The 20,981-nt window shown below is 39.2% G+C and overlaps 1 protein-coding gene across 2 annotated transcripts; it reads left to right on the top strand.

Annotated features, from left to right (window-relative positions):
* The first annotated feature begins 58 nt into the window (after positions 1 to 58).
* On the top strand, positions 59 to 20,818 carry dpp9 (dipeptidyl-peptidase 9). 2 transcript variants are annotated; one of them, NM_001122790.1, is given in 20 exon segments: positions 92 to 120; positions 219 to 481; positions 827 to 939; positions 1,728 to 1,901; positions 2,129 to 2,297; positions 2,374 to 2,484; positions 2,576 to 2,704; positions 7,624 to 7,685; positions 7,783 to 7,883; positions 8,471 to 8,648; positions 11,501 to 11,660; positions 11,853 to 11,935; positions 12,028 to 12,180; positions 13,368 to 13,494; positions 14,412 to 14,557; positions 17,506 to 17,652; positions 18,244 to 18,396; positions 18,481 to 18,623; positions 18,712 to 18,823; positions 20,080 to 20,556. In NM_001122790.1, coding segments are annotated over 19 exon segments (2,544 nt in total). In that variant the 5' UTR covers positions 92 to 120; positions 219 to 291; the 3' UTR covers positions 20,173 to 20,556.
* Positions 20,819 to 20,981: the final 163 nt, after the last annotated feature.

Genomic DNA, 20,981 nt, shown 5'->3' with positions numbered 1-20,981 from the left:
AACGATTTGATGCCAAGGAACTTCATCAGAGGTCATTGCGCATGCGCGCGCACGCGCGAATAACTAATTTTTAATATATTAACATATAAGGAAGATACATGCTTGCAGTTTAACCTCAAGGCATGTAAAGCTCCTATTGGCGTTCGGTAACAATAGTTTTTATTTTAGTTAGTTCTGTCGCAGTTGGTTATCTGGCGCTTCTTTGTATTGCTCACCAGGGAGACATCTTGCCCCTGATTGAGTGACCTGTCGACTGAGCCTCTGATGTCTGTGGAACTGGTATCTGCTCACATGGGTGATGAAGCGGTAAGAGGCGCTTCCCACTTCAAGGTGGAAAGACATTCCTGGGAAGGTCTGCGAGAGATAATTCATGGGAGTCGCAAATACTCAGGGATCATGGTCAACAAAGCTCCACATGACTACCACTTTCAGCCACGGAAAGACGACAGTGGGACACATTCACACCGCCTGTACTTCTTAGGTGAAACTCTTTATCTGCAAATTATATTGGCTATGAGCAGAGCTATTTATTTTTTTATAATATTTCAATATCTATTAAGCTGTATGAGCGTTTGCTTATACATTATTTATGGCATTAGAATGTAAGTTGTTGCCACCTAAGGAGGCATTGTGACTGTAGCTATCCTGATATCAGAGGTTGTCAAGGTTTACAGCCTACATTGTGTATTGGGGCCCATAGTCATCACTTACACTCAAGAACAATCACACAAATTATGCACAGGCTTTCTTGCTAAAATACACATACAAATAGCAAATAATTTGTGTTTTTTATATAGAAATCAATAACATCTTCTTCAATGACCAGGTATGCCATATGGGACTAGAGAGAACACGCTTCTTTATTCTGAAATTCCCCGGCAGGTACGCAAAGAGACAACTCTACTTCTGTCCTGGAAGCAACTTTTGGAGAATTTTCAGGTGAGACTAAGGTGCACATTTACTAAGGTTTTTTGTTTTTTTTTTACTAATGTGTATTATTGTTTTCATGTTTATTTTTAATTTTTTTGTGCTAAAACATGATTTTTTTCATGTAAGACAATTGTTTTTACTATTCGAATAAATACACCATCTAAAAGCCATTGAGGTCTTGTAGAAGTCAATGAGTGTTGTCCTAGGCAAATTGTAACAAGGTTTAAGGGGTTTTTCCCCTGCATTTTAATTAATTTGTGCTTTTTATTATCGGATCTTTTAATAAATGTCTAGACATTCTTGGGTATTGTTATAAATGGGCCTATAAGACAATATGATGTATGGAGATACCAAGGCTCATTCTCCACCATAATTGTGGTTGCAGGCAGTTGCTGCAGAAATTGATCCCATTCAGTAAAGGCACTTGTGTCCAAAACAACCTCTTGCACTTATTGTTGCACTCTGCATCAGTGTGTCTGTCCTGCCTCCTGTAATTACCCACAAGTGCGTGTATTGATGCAGGGAAACACAGAAACTACAGCCACCTTAAGGGCAGTGGTACATGGGGAGATAAGACGCCCCACAATAAATCTTCGTTACCACGGGTGACGAATCTTCCTGCAATGACATCCCTAAAATGTAAATCGCCGGTTGGATGGCATACACTTCGCTATGATTCCGGAAATCATAGCGACACTCTTAATCCTTAATGTCCCACTGTGGCATTTTTTTTAAACATTTTTACATGCATTTCCTTCCAGTGGAGTCAGACTTTATTATTATTTTCACTTGCTTAGGCAACACCACATCACGGAGTCTACTCTAGAGAAGAAGAGCTACTGAGAGAACGCAAACGACTTGGGGGCTTTGGTATCACATCTTATGACTTTCATAGCGAGACTGGCCTCTTCCTGTTTCCAGCAAACAACAGCTTATACTATTGCAGGGATGGCGGTAACATTGGCTTTATGGTAAGAGAAATTACAACTTAAAACTGTACCGGTCACTTGGGTAGATGAAGTTGAGGTTAAGGTTTTCTGAATAAGGGAAGTACAAGCTACTGTTTTATTATTACAGAAAAAAGGAACTAATTTTTCAACATCTGAATTATTTGATTAAAATGGAGTCTATGGGAGATGGCCTTCCTGTAATATGGAGCTTTCCATATAATGTATTTCATAATTTTTTTCTGAAATAGGTTTCCCCTGCAAAACCAATAGAAATAAAGACACGGTGTGATGGACCTCGAATGGATCCCAAGATCTGTCCTGCAAACCCAAACTTTATCTCATTTATTAACAACAGTGATTTGTGGATAGAAAATATCCACACCATGGAAGAACAAAGGCTGACCTACTGTCATAAAGGTAAGAACACTTTCCATTGACGTTCCTTGTTATTTAAATTTCTTCTGCAGTGACCTTACTTAATTGATACCTATAGGCCTGCGCTGTGTGATGGATGATCCTTGTTCTGCTGGTATTGCAACATTTGTTATTCAAGAGGAGTTTGACCGCTTCACTGGATACTGGTGGAGTCCAACTGCAGTAGACCGTAAGTATAAGTATGTATATAAAGGTGATTTATTTCTAATAATATTGATGATATTTTCCATGATGTATATTTAATTTTGTTTTCTCCATAGTCCCAGGAGGGTTTTCTGTGCTTCGTATCCTGTATGAAGAGGTAGATGAGTCAGATGTGGAAATAATACATGTTCCATCACCGGCACTGGAAGAGAGGAAGACTGATGCATACAGATACCCTCGCACGGGTGAGGTGGGGTGGACCGCTCACATGAGATGAGTAGGGACGGCTAACGTCGCTATTGGTGAGATGGGGGAGGACTAATATCCCTGATGGATGAAATTTAGTCCCCTTGAGTGACATAGAAGCAAAACTCCATAGGTGCAGTGGGGAACTTAACTTTAATGTCTGCTGCAATGGAGCACTAAGATGATAGATGTTTTTAGAACGCTTTCCTTCCAGCTATAGATTTCAAGTAAAGAGACTAAGTAATGTGTTAATTAAAGGTCTGGGGGGTACCGGTATGTTGGGCCCCCTCAGTGAATGAAACCATTATCCACTCCACTTAAGGATTAATAGCCCTGACCCAGGAATCTTTCTATAGCTGTATTGCCATCTTATCAGGGATCCATTGCATAAACTTGTGCATGAGCAGTTTACTGAAACCATTTTATTATACTACACATATGCAATTCTAAGGGGGGCGTTTACTAACTTTTTTTTTTGAGGTTAAACTTGAATTTTTCATATGTAAAAAGCACAACTTTTTCAAGATATATTATGTGACAAAACTGCAACAATTCTGAATCCAAAATACTCCAGCTAAAATCTGTTGAGATCTCATAGAACTTAATGACAGATGTCCCTTTTACAATTGGAAGATCTTTCTTTGCTCCGATTTTTTTCGAGGTTTTCGTTTTTTTCGAATTTGGCTTTTATCCAACATAAAAAGTTGTGGTTATCGTGAGACAAGTTGAAAAAGTCACAGTTTTCGTGACTTTTCCACAACATTTTTTGTTCATACTTTTTCAGTTCAGCTCTTTTTATAAATGATTGGCATTCATGCAAATGAGTTTTTTTGGTGGTGAGAAAATTTTGACTTTTAGTAAATGTGCCCCATAGGCTATGCATAGGGATATATAGGTAAGATAGTGGTGTGACATTGCTATAGAAAGATCCCTGAGCCAATGTATATCTGTTACAAATAGGAGACCTGGTCTAGGAAAAAACATATCTGTTTAATTCATTGGGGGGTGGGGGTGCACCCCCCCAGTGAGTTAACCTTCTTGTTGAAACCCCATGTGTTTGCGTTCCTTGGGGATGTTATACTGACCATCTATATATTTATCAAATACTCCAAATGTCATTCAAGACAATGGCAGTATTGCTGATGCTTTTATGGTAACTCTTTTAGAAATTACAGATTGTTTATGGCAGTTAAAAAGCTGAACTACACTGTTACGTTAAAATGCCCCCATTTTCAATGAATAGGGCTTATGCTAAAAAGAACTTTAATTTATACATAACTGTAGTTATGTATATACTATAAAAGTATTCTTTCTTAGGGTATAATTTTCTTTTAATCACCCTGTATAATAAACATCACTTTATATGTAGGCACAGCCTGCACCTGGGGCAAGGGAAAGTATTGTTTATAAGAAGCTCATTATCTCTATGTAAGCAAACGCTTCTTATTATAGGGGCAAAATGTCATCCTATAGGGAGGCTGTACTCATGGGGCTGTGTTGAACTGCCAAACACAGGTGAAACCCAACATACAGTATCTTACCTGCCTTTGGCAGTTCAGCACTACTGTCAGTACAGCATCTATTGGAATGACAACACTCACTTATAACTCATGTTTCTCTTGCCTTGATTGGGGGACGCAGGCACCATGGAGATCCTGCAGCTGGAGAATGGATACTAAACAGTTGTGTGACTCCTCCTCCTGCTCTGGGTTTCATCCCCTGCCTACTTCCTGTTCTCCTTAGTTTTTTTTTTTTTTAGTGTCCGCAGAAGGAGGATTGACACTAGTGGCTGGAGCAGTGGTTAGGACTAAGTTCCAAAAACCATGCCATGTCAGGGCCCAGGTATGCCATCTAGTGCCCTTCCAGCCCTGGGGGTTGACGTTGGTTACCCTTCTTAGTTCAATGCCCTTTGCTGAGCTTCCATCTCCTTGAGGACCTGGTTCCTGCTCCACAGAGGCTGTACCAGTCCGAGCACCACTGGTATTTCTATGTGCAACAAGAAGCTTGGTTAAACCTCTGGTTAAAGACCTCAATTCTAAGCCTACCCTTCTTGGGAAAACAGCTCTTCGGTGCAGAGCTAGACAAGCTCATTGCTCAGACAAGAGAACCTTACTTCCTCAGAATGCCATAGAGACCTACATTTAAATGTAGACCCCTTTTTCACCCTTTTTGCTAAAATCGGAGATCTAGGACCCAGAGCTACAAGTGGCTAACAGGTCCAAGTATCCCTCCAAGCAGGGCTTTTTGACCAAGAATGCCCCAAAGAACTCCGAGGACAAGTCCTCCGCTGCATGAAGGGGTGCCCTCCCCCTAAGCTATACTAGTCTAAGCCACCTAAGACACTTTTGGGAGGTGTGGCAACAGCAGACTCATGATCCCTGGGTACTGTAACTCATTTCTTACAGATACCTCATAGAATTCCATCACCTTCCTCCGGAGAGGTACTTTCTTTCTTGATTTCCTCAAGGGAAAAACAAGAGATCATCACTTGGGTGTGTACTCTCTGACCTCACCTCTTCAGGCATGATTCAACCAGTCCCTTCTTTAGAAAGAGGAAGGGGATTTTATTCAAATTCACAAGAAGGACCGCTCCTTTTGATCGGTATTAGACCTCAAGTTGCTCAATCGATTTGTACAGAAGCATCACTTCAAGATGGAGTTCATACAATCAGTACTGATGTCCTTAGAGTTTGGGGAAATTATGGCGGTAGTCGACACAAAGGATGCATACCTCCACATCCCTATTCACCCCAAATATCAGCGCTTCCTACGCTTTTGCATCACAGGGTCACACTGGCAATTCGTAGCCCTCCCTTTCGGACTGTCCTCCGCACCCCACATATTCACAAAAGTTATGGCCGCAGCCTTGGTGGGACTTTGGATACAGGGCATCCAGGTAATTCCTTTATCAAGGCTCCCTACAGAACCCTCACTCTTCTTCATCTTGACAAGGTTTCAAGTACCTTGACCAACATGAGTTGGCTAATCAGTTAAAACAAATTTACCCTCTCCCCATCACACCAAGTGGAATACCTGGGCCTAACCCTGGATTCATTGGTGGGGAGAGTTCCTTCCTTCCTCAATTGGAAACGAAACCTACTGACAGGGAATCATGTTCCACTGCACACCTTAGAAGCAATGGTCTTTTGAATCCCCAGCAATTCTGTATGCACAATGAATGGCTTTAACGGCGTGGCTCTTGAAGCCTTAGTTCTGTCCAAAACAGTTATTGCAAATTCTGTAATGCTGGCAATGCCGTGTCGGCAAGAATCTATCACAGAGTATGGAAGACGTTCATCACCTGGTGTGAACAGAAAGAAAATAATCCACAGATGTGTGTGGAGGGTAACATTCTCGCATTCCCACAGGATGGCCTACTAAAGGTATTAGCACTTAGCTCCCTGAAGGTCCAGGTATCTGCGCTCTCCATCCTTTATCAAAAACAGATTGCGTTACATCCAAACATCAAGACTTTTCTCCAGGGTGCTTTACGGGTGGCTCCACGTTACCAATAACTGACTACACCGTGGAACCTTAACTTAGTTATGTCAGTTCTACAGGAAGACCCATTTGAGCCGTTAGATTCCGTTTTATTGGCTACTTTGACAATGAAGACGGTATTTTTTCTGGTACTTCCGCAAGATGAGTCTCATGTCTTTCATGTTGACAAGGCAGTACTATGACCGATTCTGGAGTTTCTTTCCTAAGGTGGTTTCCCAGTTCCATCTGAACCAGGACCAGGACTGTCACTATGTTCGGAGCCCAGATCTCATTTAAGAGCAAAGGTTAAACAATCTTGTGGTCACATCTCTCAAAGCGTACATCTGTGCAACACAAAACATTTGTTGCATAGATTCACTGATTGATATCCCAAAAGGTCCAAAAAAAGGGACAAAAGGCATTAATCATATGCTCTTAAAACAGTGAATCTAATTCATCCTATGTGATTAGAGGTAAGGCTCCTCCCATCAGAATACAAGCTCACTCCACACGTGCTTTGAGTACTTCCTGAGCAGCACATCATTGGGCTGCGGTCTGGTCTTCCATTCACATTTTTACCAGATTTTACAGGGTTCATCTCAGTCTTCGCCAGAAGCAAGCTTGGGAGAAAAGTGCTGAAGGCAGTTGTGTCATAAATGCACTTAGGGGAAAAATATGTCCCTCCCTAATGGGTAGCTTTGGGACATACCCATGGTGCCTGTGTCCCCCAGTCTAGGCAAGGGAAAGGGATTTTTGTAGTTACTGTTAAATCAGTTTCTCCTCACCTACACTGGGGGACACAGGCCTTCTCTGCCTGATATTTTATACAGTTGACCAGAAGTTAATGTTTTGGTAAATACCGTAACCATTTAAGCAGCTAATTGATAGGGATGAGGTTTGCTATCTATTGGGGTGAGACTCCTCCTCTGTTTTGGTAGATTATAAAGTTCTGTCCTTCCTTCTTCTGTGTGAAAACTGAAGAGAACAGGAAGTAGGCTGGGATGAAGCCCAGAGCAGAAGGAGGAGTCGCTTAGCTGTTTAGTGTCCATTCTGCAGCTGCAGGATCTCCATTCCCATGGTGCCTTTGTTCCCCAATGTAGGGAAGAGAAAAGGAGTAAGTACAAAAATCCCTCTTTTCTTTTGTACTGGAACACATAAAAATGCATTAGCAGAAACTTGTGTGTAATGCATTAGCAGAAACTTGTGTGTAAGTAAGGTCCATTATACCAATATGTTTTTATGAATAATTCTTGAAATAAAAATAAATTTGTCAGCGAATAATATTATGCTCATATTATGCAACAACAGTATGTAACTGAATGTAAGATATAGTAAATACACTATATAGGATAAAAAAGATAACTAATGCCTTTATTCTTGTTTGTGATTTAAATTTTTTTTTGTGCTTTTTTCCCCCTGCTATCCTTTGCTTTCACAGGAAGCAAGAATCCCAAAATTACTCTGAAACTATCAGAAATAACAACCAATAATGATGGTGAGGTGAGTTGGACGAGGAGGCCATTGTGCTTTTCAGAGTAAATGGTTTTCATGGTGGGGATAACTTGTTTTTGGCTCAATTTTGCTTTTTTTCCCCCAGATTGTTGCTGCTCAGGATAAGGAATTGGTTCTTCCATTCCATTCACTCTTCCCTTCAGCAGAATATATTGTAAGAGCTGGCTGGGCAAAGGATGGAAAATTGTGAGTGAGCCTATGCTTAACTGTTATTTTGAACCCAAATCCATTCCCTTCTATTATTATATCAGCTTGAAATTTCTTTGTCCTTACTGCACATCTTAATTTATCCCTGTCACCCACTTGTGCGTTCTGATTCCCTAGCTTGGACAATCTTCATTCTTATCACATGTAGCAGCAACATTATCGGTGAATTTAGGCAATGTGTTATCTGTGTTTTTCTTCGAAAAGGCAAAATTCAAGGAGCTGTCAAATGTCTTCCCATTTTATATAAGTGCCAGTTAGTCTTATTATCCATAATGGGGAAGTTATTTAAGAAATGTCTCTGTGCAAAACAACACAGTATATGCCATTAACCTTAGGCTTCTTGCACATACAAATAATAATTCAGCACAGCCCTCTTAGGAATCTACAATGCCAGTGTACTATTAGCCTTTGACCCTCTTTGCATGTTTTTCACAGATTTCACAAATATATTATGTGATATATTATGTTTATAACTATTCCTAATGTACAGTCTTGTCATGTGTATTTTTCTCTGTTATTTCTTCCGGTGTTACTGCAACCATTTACCCATCTCCAATCTCCTGCAGTGCTTGGGCTATGCTTCTGGATCGTCCCCAGTGCCTCTTGCAGTTAGTTTTGCTTCCACCTGAACTATTTATCCCGGTGTGTGAAGATGAAGAGCAACGAAAACAATATGTAAAGGAAGTGCCTCCGCATATCCAGCCATATGTAATATATGAAGAAAAGAGTGACACATGGGTCAATGTAAGAAAATTACTAATGACATTTTTTAATATTAAAGAAAGCATACTGGTTAACAGGTAACAAGAGGGAATCTCAGGTGAGAGTATTGTAAAGTCTATTTGGGGCACCACCAAGTGAAATAGATTTTACATGTCCTTTACATTTTCAAAACTTTCTATGTCCTGTAAAAATCAATTTTGATATCAGGCCATAGCCATTATCCCACTTTGATGCATGTATCATTAGAGCTACCAATGAGAAGAGGGACAATTATGTCAAACGCTCTATTCAAAGGTCATATTGGAGTAAGTAGTTTAAAACCACAGTTTTTTATGCACATCTTAAGTCATTTTATGGAGCCTTTGGAGATATGGTTCAAACAATTTATCGTAGCTTAGGTATACACCTAAAAAAAAAAAAAAAGCACAGTATATAGAGCTTCTATTGAAATTGAATTCTGTCTGTTCTTTTTATAATTAAAAAATTCCTTATGTTCCAGATTTTTTTGCCATTATAAATCACTAATTCAGTGATTCCCAACCAGTGGCTCGTGTGTAATATGTTGCTCTCCAACCCCTTGGATGTTTAGAGTATCCCATTCTTTGTAACATATGGATGTGGGCCTGTTTGGTGACATAGGTTTTTCTAGGTTTTTAAAGTACATGTAAGGTATTGTGGTAGCATTTACTTGTGTAAATTATTTAGAGTGTGTGTATTATATGATCCCCTTATATATTTATACACAGTTATCATGTCCCCGCTTAAGCGCCTCTTCACCGGTGTAAACAAACCCAACTTGCCCAGTCTTTCTTCATAACTGAGAAATTCCATACCCTTTACTAGACCTTTGGGCCTTACCAGCCCTCTGTAAAGGGGGAAGAAAAACACCCTCCTCCCGTGAATCTATGCCCCTTTTAATACAGCTCAAAACCTTGTTTGCCCTAGCAGCTGCTGCCTGGCATTGCTTGCTACAGCCAAGTTTATTATCTACAAGGACTCCAAGGTCCTTCTCCATTATGGATTTGCCTAGTGCAGTCCCATTAAGGGTATAAGTGGCTTGCATATTTTTACATCCCAGGTGCATGACCTTACATTTATCCAAATTAAATCTCATCTGCCACTTAGCCGCCCAGTTTGCCAGTTGGTCAAGATCCTGCTGCAAGGATGCCACATCCTGGATAGAATTGACTGGTCTGCAGAGTTTTGTGTCATCTGCAAACACTGATACATTACTTATAATACCCTCCCCTAAGTCATTTATGAACAAGTTAAACAAAAGTGGACCCAATACAGAACCCTGAGGGACCCCACTGAGAAACTTACTCGAAGTAGAGAATGTACCATTAACAACTACCCTCTGCAGCCGATCTTGTAGCCAGTTTTCTATCCATGTGCAAATGACTTCACGAAGACCAATAGACTTGAATAGAATAGAAAGCAATCATTTGTGGGGAACGGTATCAAATGCTTTGGCAAAATCCAAATAGATCACATCTACTGCATCCACACTGTCTAGCTTCTTACTAACCTCATCATAAAAAGCCATTAAATTGGTCTGACATAACCTGTCCTTCATAAAGCCATGATGATTACTGCTCATAATGCCATTCTCCAGTACATAATTTTGTATGTGATCCCTTAACAAGCCTTCAAATAACTTGCCCACCACAGATGTCAAACTTACAGGCCTATAATTGCCAGGCTGAGATCTTAAATCATTTTAAATATAGGAATGACATTAGCCTTCTTCCAATCCATACGTACCATACGCAATGAAAGCGAGTCTGAGAATATCGGAAACAGAGGTCACTGTAAAACTGACCCTAGCTCTCTCAGTACTCAAAGGTTTACACCTGGGCCAGATGGAATACACTCTTAAGTACCATATCCTGTGTCAACCACTGACTAGTGCAGCTATTGGGTGGGACTTGGCACTCTGGCTCCTCTACTGTATACACAGAAGAAAAGAATTGGTTTACCACATCTGCCTTTTTTGTATCTGCTGTAACCATATTGTTACTATAAATCAATGGAGCCACGCCCTCAACATGCATCTTTTTACTATTAATATACTTAAAAAAACATTTTGGCCTCTCCTGCAATGTGTGTGTGTGTATATATATATATATATATATATATATATATATATATATATATATATATATATATATATATACATACATACATACATACATACATACATACATACATACATACATACATACAGTGCAGAGAATATTAAGCTGCAAGTGTGTAAGGATAGTTGGTAAATATTTATCAAAATGTGAAGCTGACTTTTTTAGATGGAATGGTGTAAGGTAAGCCAGAGTGAGGGACAAGGAAGAAGTTATGGTGTCTTGGCCAGACCCTGTCTCTGCAGCTGGCTAAAAGATTAGAGGCTTTACCTACTGTTTATTTCAATTCCCTGCCTATAGGAAAATTGGTTACAAGGCAGTTTTAAGTTTGTCAGGGTTGGTTTTGGTGTGCTGACAATAACATGGTTGATTTCACAATATCTTGGTTATTAGGACCAACCATGTCTTGCTACAAACTTGTAACTTTTCCATTTACATAAGGGCAGAGCCTCTTTATTTTCTAGGAGGTGCAGAATCACTTGCCTTATGATGCTCTCCTCATCATTTGCAATGTATTTACTAGGAGGTGTCTCTGATTAACCTGCCTGTTGCCTTACACTACGTGTAAATTTTTTTTACACAAATAAACAAGTAGAGACCATATGTTGTAAAGAGCCCAAGATAAAAAAAAAGTCAGCATACAATAATTTTGTTTTTGCTTGGGCGTTAAACTTCTTTTTCTTTTTTTTTTTTTTTTTTGCATAATATTCCTTGTATTTGAATGTATTTGTTTTTCAGGTTCATGATGTTTTCCACCTCCTAAGACAGGAAAAGGAGGATGAAATTAGTTTCATTTGCAGCAGTGAGAGTCAGACTGAATTCTGCCATCTCTATCTGATGACATCTTTGTTGCAAAACGAGCACCGAGAATGGTCACAAATGATCAGCCCATGCACAGGTCTTTGTCTTTCTTACATCATTTATGTTTTATTACTACATAATGTTTTTATACTCATTTAGGGTAATTTTACCTATTATCTTATGATCTGTTTTTTCATCTCATCTTTTTCTTACTACAAATTTTCATTCTTTTACCAACTTGAGTTTTAAACATTCCCCCTTATCTGTCTTGTGGCTGTTTTGCTTTCAGTGGAAATGTTTAAATGCCATATAAAGCAGGAGGTGGCATTAACTAGTGGAGACTGGGAAGTACTGTGTCGTCATGGAGCTAAGGTTAGCAGCTGCATACCTACAAAAAGTGTTTTTTAAGCTTTTAATTTTAACCTGCGGGTTTTGTAAAGTTATTGATACTTTTTTCCCAACAGGTCTGGGTAAATGAGGCAACACAGCTAGTTTATTTTCAAGGCACAAAGGACACTCCCTTGGAGCATCATCTATATGTTACAAGTTACCAAAACCCTGGAGAGGTGGTGAGACTGACTGAACGAGGATATTCACACAGCTGCACTATGAGCCCAGTGAGTAAAAGCACTTTTTTTTTACATTTAAATCCGACACACTGCCTGTTTATTTCTGGTTCTGACAAACATTCACCTAAAAACACAGAACAATGCATTATCACACCAATATCTGCTTAGTGTTGCTCCACACAGGTCTATGCTATGCCTATCAATGAAGCTACAGCCTCGTTTGGCATTAGCCGTAAAGGAACAGTTCAGTGTGAAAATGAAACTTGGTAAAATGGATAGACTGCGCAAATAAAAAAACATTTGTAATATAGTAGTTAGGCAAAAATGTAATCTATAAAGGCTGGAGTGGACAGATGTCTAACATAATTGCCAAAACACTACTTCCTACTTTCAGCTCTCTAACCTCTAAGTTAGTCAGTGACTTTAGGAGGGCCACATGGGACATAACTTCTCAGTTAATTTGTGAGCAAGCAGGTCAGATTCAAATGCAAGCTAACTGAACAGTTATGTCCCAGATGCCCCCCCCCCCTGAAGTCACTGATTGGTTACTGACTGCTAAAAGCTTAGAGAGCTGAAAGGAAAAAGTATTGCTCTGGCTATTATGTTAGGCATCTGCCCACTCCTGCCCTTATAGATTACATTTTTGGCTAACTATATTGAAAACATTTTTTATTTTGGTAAGTCTATCTATTTTAACCTGTTTCTTTTTTACACTTTACCTTTAAGCTACACCACCATAAATCTGTCATGTGAGGACTGATTGCCCTATTCAGATACTTTGAGCAGATGTATTTTCAGAAAAATGTAGTGCTACTGTTCCTTTTACATAGTAACATAATAAGTTAGGTTGAAAAAATACACATGTCTATGAAGTTTAACCTTTCTATATGAAACCTGTGTAACTGCTAGTTAATCCAGAGGAAGACAAGAAAAAAAGTTTCTTAAGCCTCTCTAATTTGCCTTGGGGGTGAAAACATTTCCTTCCTGACTCCAAGATGGAAAACAGACCAGTCCCTGGATCAACTTTTACTAAGAAGTATTTTTAGTATCCCTGTATGAACTCACTTTCTTAAAAGCCATGTAACCCATTTTTAAAGTTATTTAATGTATCTGCCATTAGGACTAATTCAGGAACACAGAAACTCCAGCTTAAAAAACAAGAATTGTGATACCATGCAAAAACAAAATACCAATCTATATAGAAGCTCACTTTTCTGACTTGTTTTCATTCACAGAACTTTGATGTGTTTGTTAGCCAGTACAGCAGTGTGTCCTGCCCCCCCTGTGTGCACCTCTATCGACTCAATGGGAACCCACTGTACCAACAACCACAGTTTTGGGCAAGTGTGATGGAGGCTGCAAGTAAGAGATAAAGTTGTGTGTGTGTGTTTAGATGCAGCCATCTACTATATTCTGACTTTATTCCATTTCCTTTTACAGTGGATATAAAAAGTCTACACACCCCTGGTAAAATGTCAGGTTCCTGTGCGGTACAAAAATGAGACAAAGATAAATCATTTCAGAACTTTTTCCACCTTTAATGTGTCCTATAAACTGTACCACTCAATTGAAAAACAAACTTAAATCTTTTAGGTGGAGGAAAGAAAACCAAAAAAACTAAAATACTGTGGTTGTATAAGTGTGCACACCCTCTTCTAACTGGGGATGTAGCTGTGTTCAGAATTAAGCAATCACAGTCAAAAGCATGTTAAATAGGAGTCCGCATACACCTGCCATCATTTAAAGTGCCTCTGATTAACCCCAAATAAAGTTCAGCTGCTCTAGTTGGTCTTTCCTGACATTTCTTTAGTCACATCCCACAGCAAAAGCCATGGTCCACAGGGAACTCATTGTTAAAAGATATCAGTCAGGAGAAGGGTACAAAAGAATTTCCAAGGCATTAGATATACCATGGAACACAGTGAAGACAGTCATCATCATCAGCCTATCTTTTGTAATAATAATAATAATAATAATATTTTTTTATATAAGCAATATACAAATTATACACCACTTAGTACCAACTATATTTTTTCCCCAAACTTTTAAAAAGCTTCCACATTTATTATTTTACATGCCCCTCACAATACAGTAGGGGAATTGTGCCTCCCAAGTTTTTCATTTTCTTTGGCTTTAAAATTAAAAGTTTATGTAAACCCCTCACATGTTCTTGCTCAAAACTGCTCTCTATTTCTCTGCTTTCTATTTGCTTTGGATTCATCACTTCCACCTAACTGACCTCAATTTTTATCAGTTATTCTTAACTCTCTTCAAAACAGGGTGCCCTCCATATTATGTACCACCTGAGATCTTCCACTTCCAGGCATCTAGCCAAGTCAAACTTTATGGAATGGTTTATAAGCCCCACAACCTGGTCCCAGGAACCAAACACCCCACTGTACTGTTTGTCTATGGAGGACCTCAGGTAAGAATTACCTATATGAAAAGTAACAAACATCTTGGTTTATACTGCATATTCTACACATAAGCTTTGTGGTATGTTCGACCCCATTACCAAAAATAAATGGTATAAAATACAAAGTATGCAGACTGACTAAATGTCATATGTGTGGCTGTGTGGTGCAAAAGTTTAAGTGGCCTTGTAAGCTAAATGCTGCAACATCAATTGTTGGTCCACAAAAACCTGGTTATGTCAGTATTTTGTCAACCATTAGTCATGTGTTTCTTTTACTATGTGAAAAAAGTGTGTAGTAATGTGCAAAAAAACATTGTTTTTAATGGAAAATTGGTACTTTTTGTACTTACATGGGAATAATACAATTGCTGGTAATTATGTGCCTAACCTATAGTAGCCTTGTGTTGCTTTATGGCAAGGATTCCAGATGTACTTTAAAGGTCCAGTACACACGTTTATAAACCTTTTTTTTTAAAATGAGCAAAACAAATAGCTAGGCAAGAGACAAGGCTTAAGCTCGTCATGCAACCTAGATGCAAGCACCATTTATAGTGCTCTATAGTATTTAGGACATTTGTTAGGTCCCAAACATATATGTTTCTTCAGCAGATGAGGAATCTCCTTCGCTTCTGCTGTTATGTAGTAGAAAATAACAGGATACAATTAAATGTTGTAAAAACATTTAAATTAAAATATAAACTATCCACTTTGGATATTAAGACAGTATCGCTTAAAAAACAATGTATGAAGTAGAACAGTGTACAAGATAAACACAATATAAAATAGATATGATCATATCCTGCACCTGATTTTGCTGCAGTCTTTGGTCCCTATAAATAGTATCCATTTCAAGGATCAGCACTTAATTCTTAGGTGACTGGGATATCTAGTGATATAGAGTATAGGGAATACTGTAGGGATGCACTGAATCCAGGATTCAGCTGTTTCGGCATGATTTAGATTTGCCTGGCAAAACCAAATCCTAAAAATCACATGAATTTTTGTCATGTTAACATGGAAGTGGAAAACTTTTGCAGCGAATTTTAACCCTTCCAAATTAGCAAATTCTAATTAGGATTTGGTTTTGTATTCGGCCGAATCCCTTATGATGGATTTGGGGGTTTAGCCAAACCCAAAAAACTGGATTCAGTGCATCCCTAGAATACTGTAAACCCTACTGTAAAATGTATTTTATACAGGCAGGTCATGAGACTAGGTTACTTCTAATCTTATATTTTACAACTGGGGGTACACAAGTTTCAGAGTTAAGTGACACAAATTACATCACTAAGGAAAAATTATAACTGATGACCTAAAGGTGGCCATACACGTTAATATCCGCTCGCTTGGCGAGGTCACCAAGTGAGCGGATCTGCTCCCAATATCCCCACCTACAGCTGGGCAAAATCTGTGAATTCAGGCTAATCAAATTAGAATTCCGGTAATAGGCGCAGTTGGTTCAGGGACCGCATCAACGAGCCGATGTGGTCCCCGATCCGACTACATTTTTTAACCTGCCCAATCGACAATTTAACGATTTCGGGCCAGATGTCGGTCGGGCAGGCCTGTCACTTGTGCCCCTACATGGGCCAATAAGGTGCCAAATCGGTCTAAGGGACTGGAAGCTAGAATCGGCCTGTGTATGGCCACCTTAATTCTTTAAAGGAATTCTGTCATGATTTTATGGTGTACTTTTTTACCTAAATCACACTGCTTACATAGCATATAAGTCACTCTACCATTTAAAATGTTGTTCTTAAACCAATAAATGTCTTTTTAGTTGTAATATGGGTGTGTAGGAAGCCATCTCAGTGCATTGTGCATGAGTCTGAGCTTTCAGAAAGACCCAGTGCGACACATTAGAATTCCTTTCAGATAAGCTGAATGTAACTGGAGGAGTCATGAGCTGGACTTGGATCTCTTTCTGCTGTTCTGATAACTACCACAGCTGTCAGCTGCTATCTTACTACCTTCTCATTGTTCTGCTGATCGGCTGCTGGGGTGGGGGAAAAGGGAGGGTAATATCACCCCAACTTGAAGCACAGCAGTAAAGTGTAACTGAAGTTTATCGGAGCACAGGCCACATGGCTGTGGCACCACCTTGAGAAATGAAAACTATGGCTAGCCCCATATGAAATTTCAAATTAAATATGAAAAAATCTCTTTTAAAAAACAGATTTCAATGCAGGATTCTGCTGGACAAGCTCTATTAACCGATGTGATTTCAGAAAAATATGTTTTCCCATGACAGTATTCCTTTAAAAGAGAAGGAAAGGCTAATAAAGAGTTAATTTCAAGCTGCAGGCATACCTTCAGTTGTCTCAATAGTAGTCTCCCCATATTTCTCCTGTTCAGATGATCAGAAGCCAAACAGGAAGAAAAAACGCTGAGCTGTGTAAAGAAAGTTCCCATAATGCCTTTCTCCTGCACGGACACCCAGACCAAGTGAACATGCTCAGTTAGTAAGACTGAGTCCGCTTTCTGCTGATTGGCTTGATCCACATTCCTAAGGGGGGGGGAGTGAGTTCTTCGCATTCTTGAGGGAGGGGGGAGCAGGAAAGAGCAGAAAGCAAAGAGCTGCGTGTCTCTGGCAGAAGAAAACAGACGCAAGGGAACAGGGAACTCAGTGCAGCATTTCTGTGAGTGCTTATGGCTGTATTTACATAGACCTTTCTGATAAAGCTTACTTAGTTTTTACCTTTCCTTCTCCTTTAAGGATATAATTTACAGGATATTCATGGCTCTTGTGTATTATGAACTGATAATCACTCTGGGGAACAGTTTGGAGTAGGGTTAGCATTTTTATCCATAAAAGGAGTTTTGTGGCATACAGCAAGGCTAGATAACCACCCATATTTCAGTTTTCTGAATTGTTGCCAACCATATTTCAGTCAGCTATCACCTTGCCATTCAGACCAGTCTTTCTAACAACCAATTATTCTGTTCTCTTTCCTTAGGTACAGCTAGTTAACAACTCATTTAAAGGAATGAAATATTTGCGTCTAAACACTTTAGCACACCTTGGTTATGCAGTTGTTGTGATTGATGGACGGGGGTCCTGCCATAGGGGACTTGTCTTTGAGGGGGCACTTAAGAACAAAATGGTTAGTGCAGATTTTCTTACTCTGTTCCTCTCACCCATTCATATCTGTTTATTTACAGGAAACTATACCCCCAGAATGAATACTTAATATGATACAAACTGTTGGTTAAGTGGCTTATTAAAGAATCTTACCAACTGGACTATATATGAAATATCAGTAAATCTTGCTTTTACCTTCAGCCACCATTTTGTAATAATCTGTGTGTTCCCTCGGAAACCACTTGACCAGAAATAATGCTGCTGTGACTGTAACAGTGAGTGCTGATGTGGCCTAACATGTATGCCCTTGGTTTGTGTGGGAGCACAGTGAATAGTACAAGTCAGGGGGTGGCTCTTAGTACTTAAAATTGCAGTTTTCTATTTAGGATTATCCAATGACACATACATTTTTTTATTAAAATGGTTTATTTAGATGAAACATACATACATATGAACTATGTTAAGCAATATAGTTTTATATATTTTGTTTAAGAACCTACATCGTTCTGGGGTATAGTTTACAAGTATCTTTTTGGTTATGATCATATCCATCAGTAACAAACTGACTACTGTATTTTCTCTTTATCTAAAATGGTCCTTTTCTGTGCCCCAGGGTCAGGTGGAGATTCAGGACCAAGTTGAGGGCTTACATTTTGTGGCAGAGCGGTTTGGTTTTGTGGATCTGGATAGGGTAGCGATACATGGATGGTCATACGGGGGCTTCCTATCTCTTATGGGGATCATCCAGAGGCCCGAGGTATTCAAGGTGAGAAATTTAGGAAGTGAGGACTGTAAAGTCAAAGTCATTTTTTTGATTAACATTTTGTCATATTAAATTCACAAAATTTAGGTTGCCATTGCTGGTGCACCGGTAACATTATGGATGGCATATGACACTGGATATACAGAACGCTACATGGATACTCCAGTAAACAACCAAGTTGGATATGAAGCTGGATCTGCGGCACTTCATGTGGACAAACTTCCAAATGAGTATGTAAATAACCACTTTTAGATCAGTACAGCACTTTCACCTGGTAATTTTTAATATTTAGTTATTCTGCCTTTTTTTTTTATCCAGGCCCCATCGACTGCTAATCCTTCATGGCTTTCTAGATGAGAATGTGCACTTTTTTCATACTAATTTCTTATTGTCTCAACTGATTCGAGCAGGAAAACCTTATCAACTTCAGGTACCTGGGAACTTGGCAGATGTGTTGGGTGGTTTAATTGACCATGGCAGATTGGTAAAGTTATAATATTTACATGAGGTCCAGCACCTCACTAAGAGTAGTAGTAAGTTAGATATGGGGATAACTTGAGTTAAATGCCTCTGGATAATACAGGATGTAGTTAGCGTTGCTAAAACATGGTCACATGACTCACTTAGCAGCTATCAACATTAAGAAGATTTGGGCTGAGATTGTGGCTCCATTAACAGATGGAAATATTTAGGTTACAGGAAATGTATAACGGCAATTCCTTAAAGGATTTCTTTTTCGTAGTATATATGATAGAGAAGCCAGTGTTACAGGGTTCTCTTTGTATTAGTACAGCAGGTTGAGCTCAAAAAATTTTTGCAGTGAAGGGGCAATTATCGTTGCGATTTCGCGCAAATCGCCGAAAAAGACTCGCGAGGCTTTTTCGGCGATTTCCCGAAATCGCCTCGCCGCGTCTGCCATCCCGCCGGCGACTTACATGTTCGCCGGTGGGATGGCAGAGGGAAGGCAACTCGGGGAGATTAGTCGCCCGCGAGCAGGGAGTTTTGCCGCGGGCGACTAATCTCCCCGTGTACCAGAGCCCTAATAGCCTCTTTCCTTCTGACAGGTCCTTCAGTAATCAAGGATCACTGCAGAGCCAGCAACCAGTCAGGTTGATCCTTAAGGTTCACTAGCGGTACTGGTCTGTGAACAGTATTTTTCCTGATATCTCACAGTGTACCAGGTGAAGCTGGCTATACATGCCCTAAGTTATACAGTCAGTATGGCTGATGTATGTCTAAATATCTGGGCATGTTTAGCAAGTCAGTGCATATGGTGGGTGACCATTATAAAACAGGATGGCACTGGTCTGGACCATGTCAGGGAGCCATGTCAGCAGATGATCTTGTGGAATGAGGATTATCTCTCCTGAATTAAAATTTTTTGAATTGGTCAAATTAAAGTGAAAGAGGGGCTGTACACTGCCTGCTCTTCTGATCCTAAACGAATGGAACAATATAAAGGTACAGACATGAGAATCTGTGAAGAGAGACTCTCATGGAATACAGAAAATTGTTCTTCATTAGAGAAAACTGCTCATTCCTTTTACAGCTCAGTTGGCAGGAAGGCAGGTTAAGGAGAATCCTAGACAGATTTGGTTTTCTCCTGTAGTATAAGAAAATTAAGCTTTTACTGTAAATTTCTTGTTTCCTCTTGATGTGTTTTTTCTGTAATTTTCTTTGAAACAGATTTACCCCAATGAAAGGCACAGTATCCGATGCCCTGAGTCTGGAGAACATTATGAAATCACCTTACTGCACTTTTTGCAAGAACATTTATAAGGGAACAGGATTAGTGAAGGAAACAAGCAGACAATTCCTTAAATGGAAAAAAGCAGAAATGGAAGCTATAAGAGAAGGAAACTTTTTTTTTTTTTTTGGAGAAAAGTTCAAAAGAATTAATCTTTTGGAATGTGTTTTATTACTAGCATTGCAACAAGGTACTGCTGAACAGTGATTGGTGTGAGATGGATTATTGCATAACACTGATCACCATGATGAAGTCTTCAATTCAGCATCTAAATTAATTGGAATAATGACTTTCTTTCTGTTTGGGAATTACTTTAAGATGACCATGTTTCCTTTCCTTCTTATCTAACTTACATACATAGGCTTGCTGCACTTGTGAGCTCTGTGCGCACGATATAATAAATGCCAGCCAACATGCTCCTCCTCTAGTTTTACTCATAACGCTTTTCCCATCTGTATCGCGTTTAACACTGATTTGCAGAATGTGACCTCTATAACAGAGCACTTCAGGTCTTCAGCCAGTTACTGCCTCAGCCTCTCTGTGTACTTGTGTGCACATATTTGCACCATTCACAATGTCATATGTATTTTAATTCCTTTTAGTTAAAAGGAAATATTTTATTGATTATAATCTTTTGTAAATGGTGAGTGTCAAGGACTCATTAAATATTATGATTTATATGTGCTTCTCATTGTGGTACACACAACAAAAATGGGTGTATTTGGAGAATAAGACATGGAAGTGAAAATTTGTGTCATAACTGATACAAGTTACATTCTATTTTAAAGTGTGTTTTCCCTTTATGGTCCATATCAGTAAATATTAAGACTAAGGGGTTTAA

The sequence above is a fragment of the Xenopus tropicalis genome, chromosome 1 (genome assembly GCF_000004195.4).
Source record: "Xenopus tropicalis strain Nigerian chromosome 1, UCB_Xtro_10.0, whole genome shotgun sequence".
Classification (NCBI taxonomy): Eukaryota; Metazoa; Chordata; class Amphibia; order Anura; family Pipidae; genus Xenopus; species Xenopus tropicalis.
Note: the sequence above shows the minus strand (reverse complement) of the source record. Positions and strands in the feature narration are given on the sequence as shown.

Bases quoted from the DNA above. Each gene is read 5' to 3' on its own strand.
- dpp9 (XM_031901423.1), top strand. From the start codon at position 265: ATGTCTGTGGAACTGGTATCTGCTCACATGGGTGATGAAGCGGTAAGA. The intron at 1,902-2,128 runs GTAAGAGAAATT...TTTCTGAAATAG, and splicing joins GCGGTAACATTGGCTTTATG to GTTTCCCCTGCAAAACCAAT. The intron at 7,884-8,470 runs GTGAGTGAGCCT...AATCTCCTGCAG, and splicing joins TGGGCAAAGGATGGAAAATT to TGCTTGGGCTATGCTTCTGG.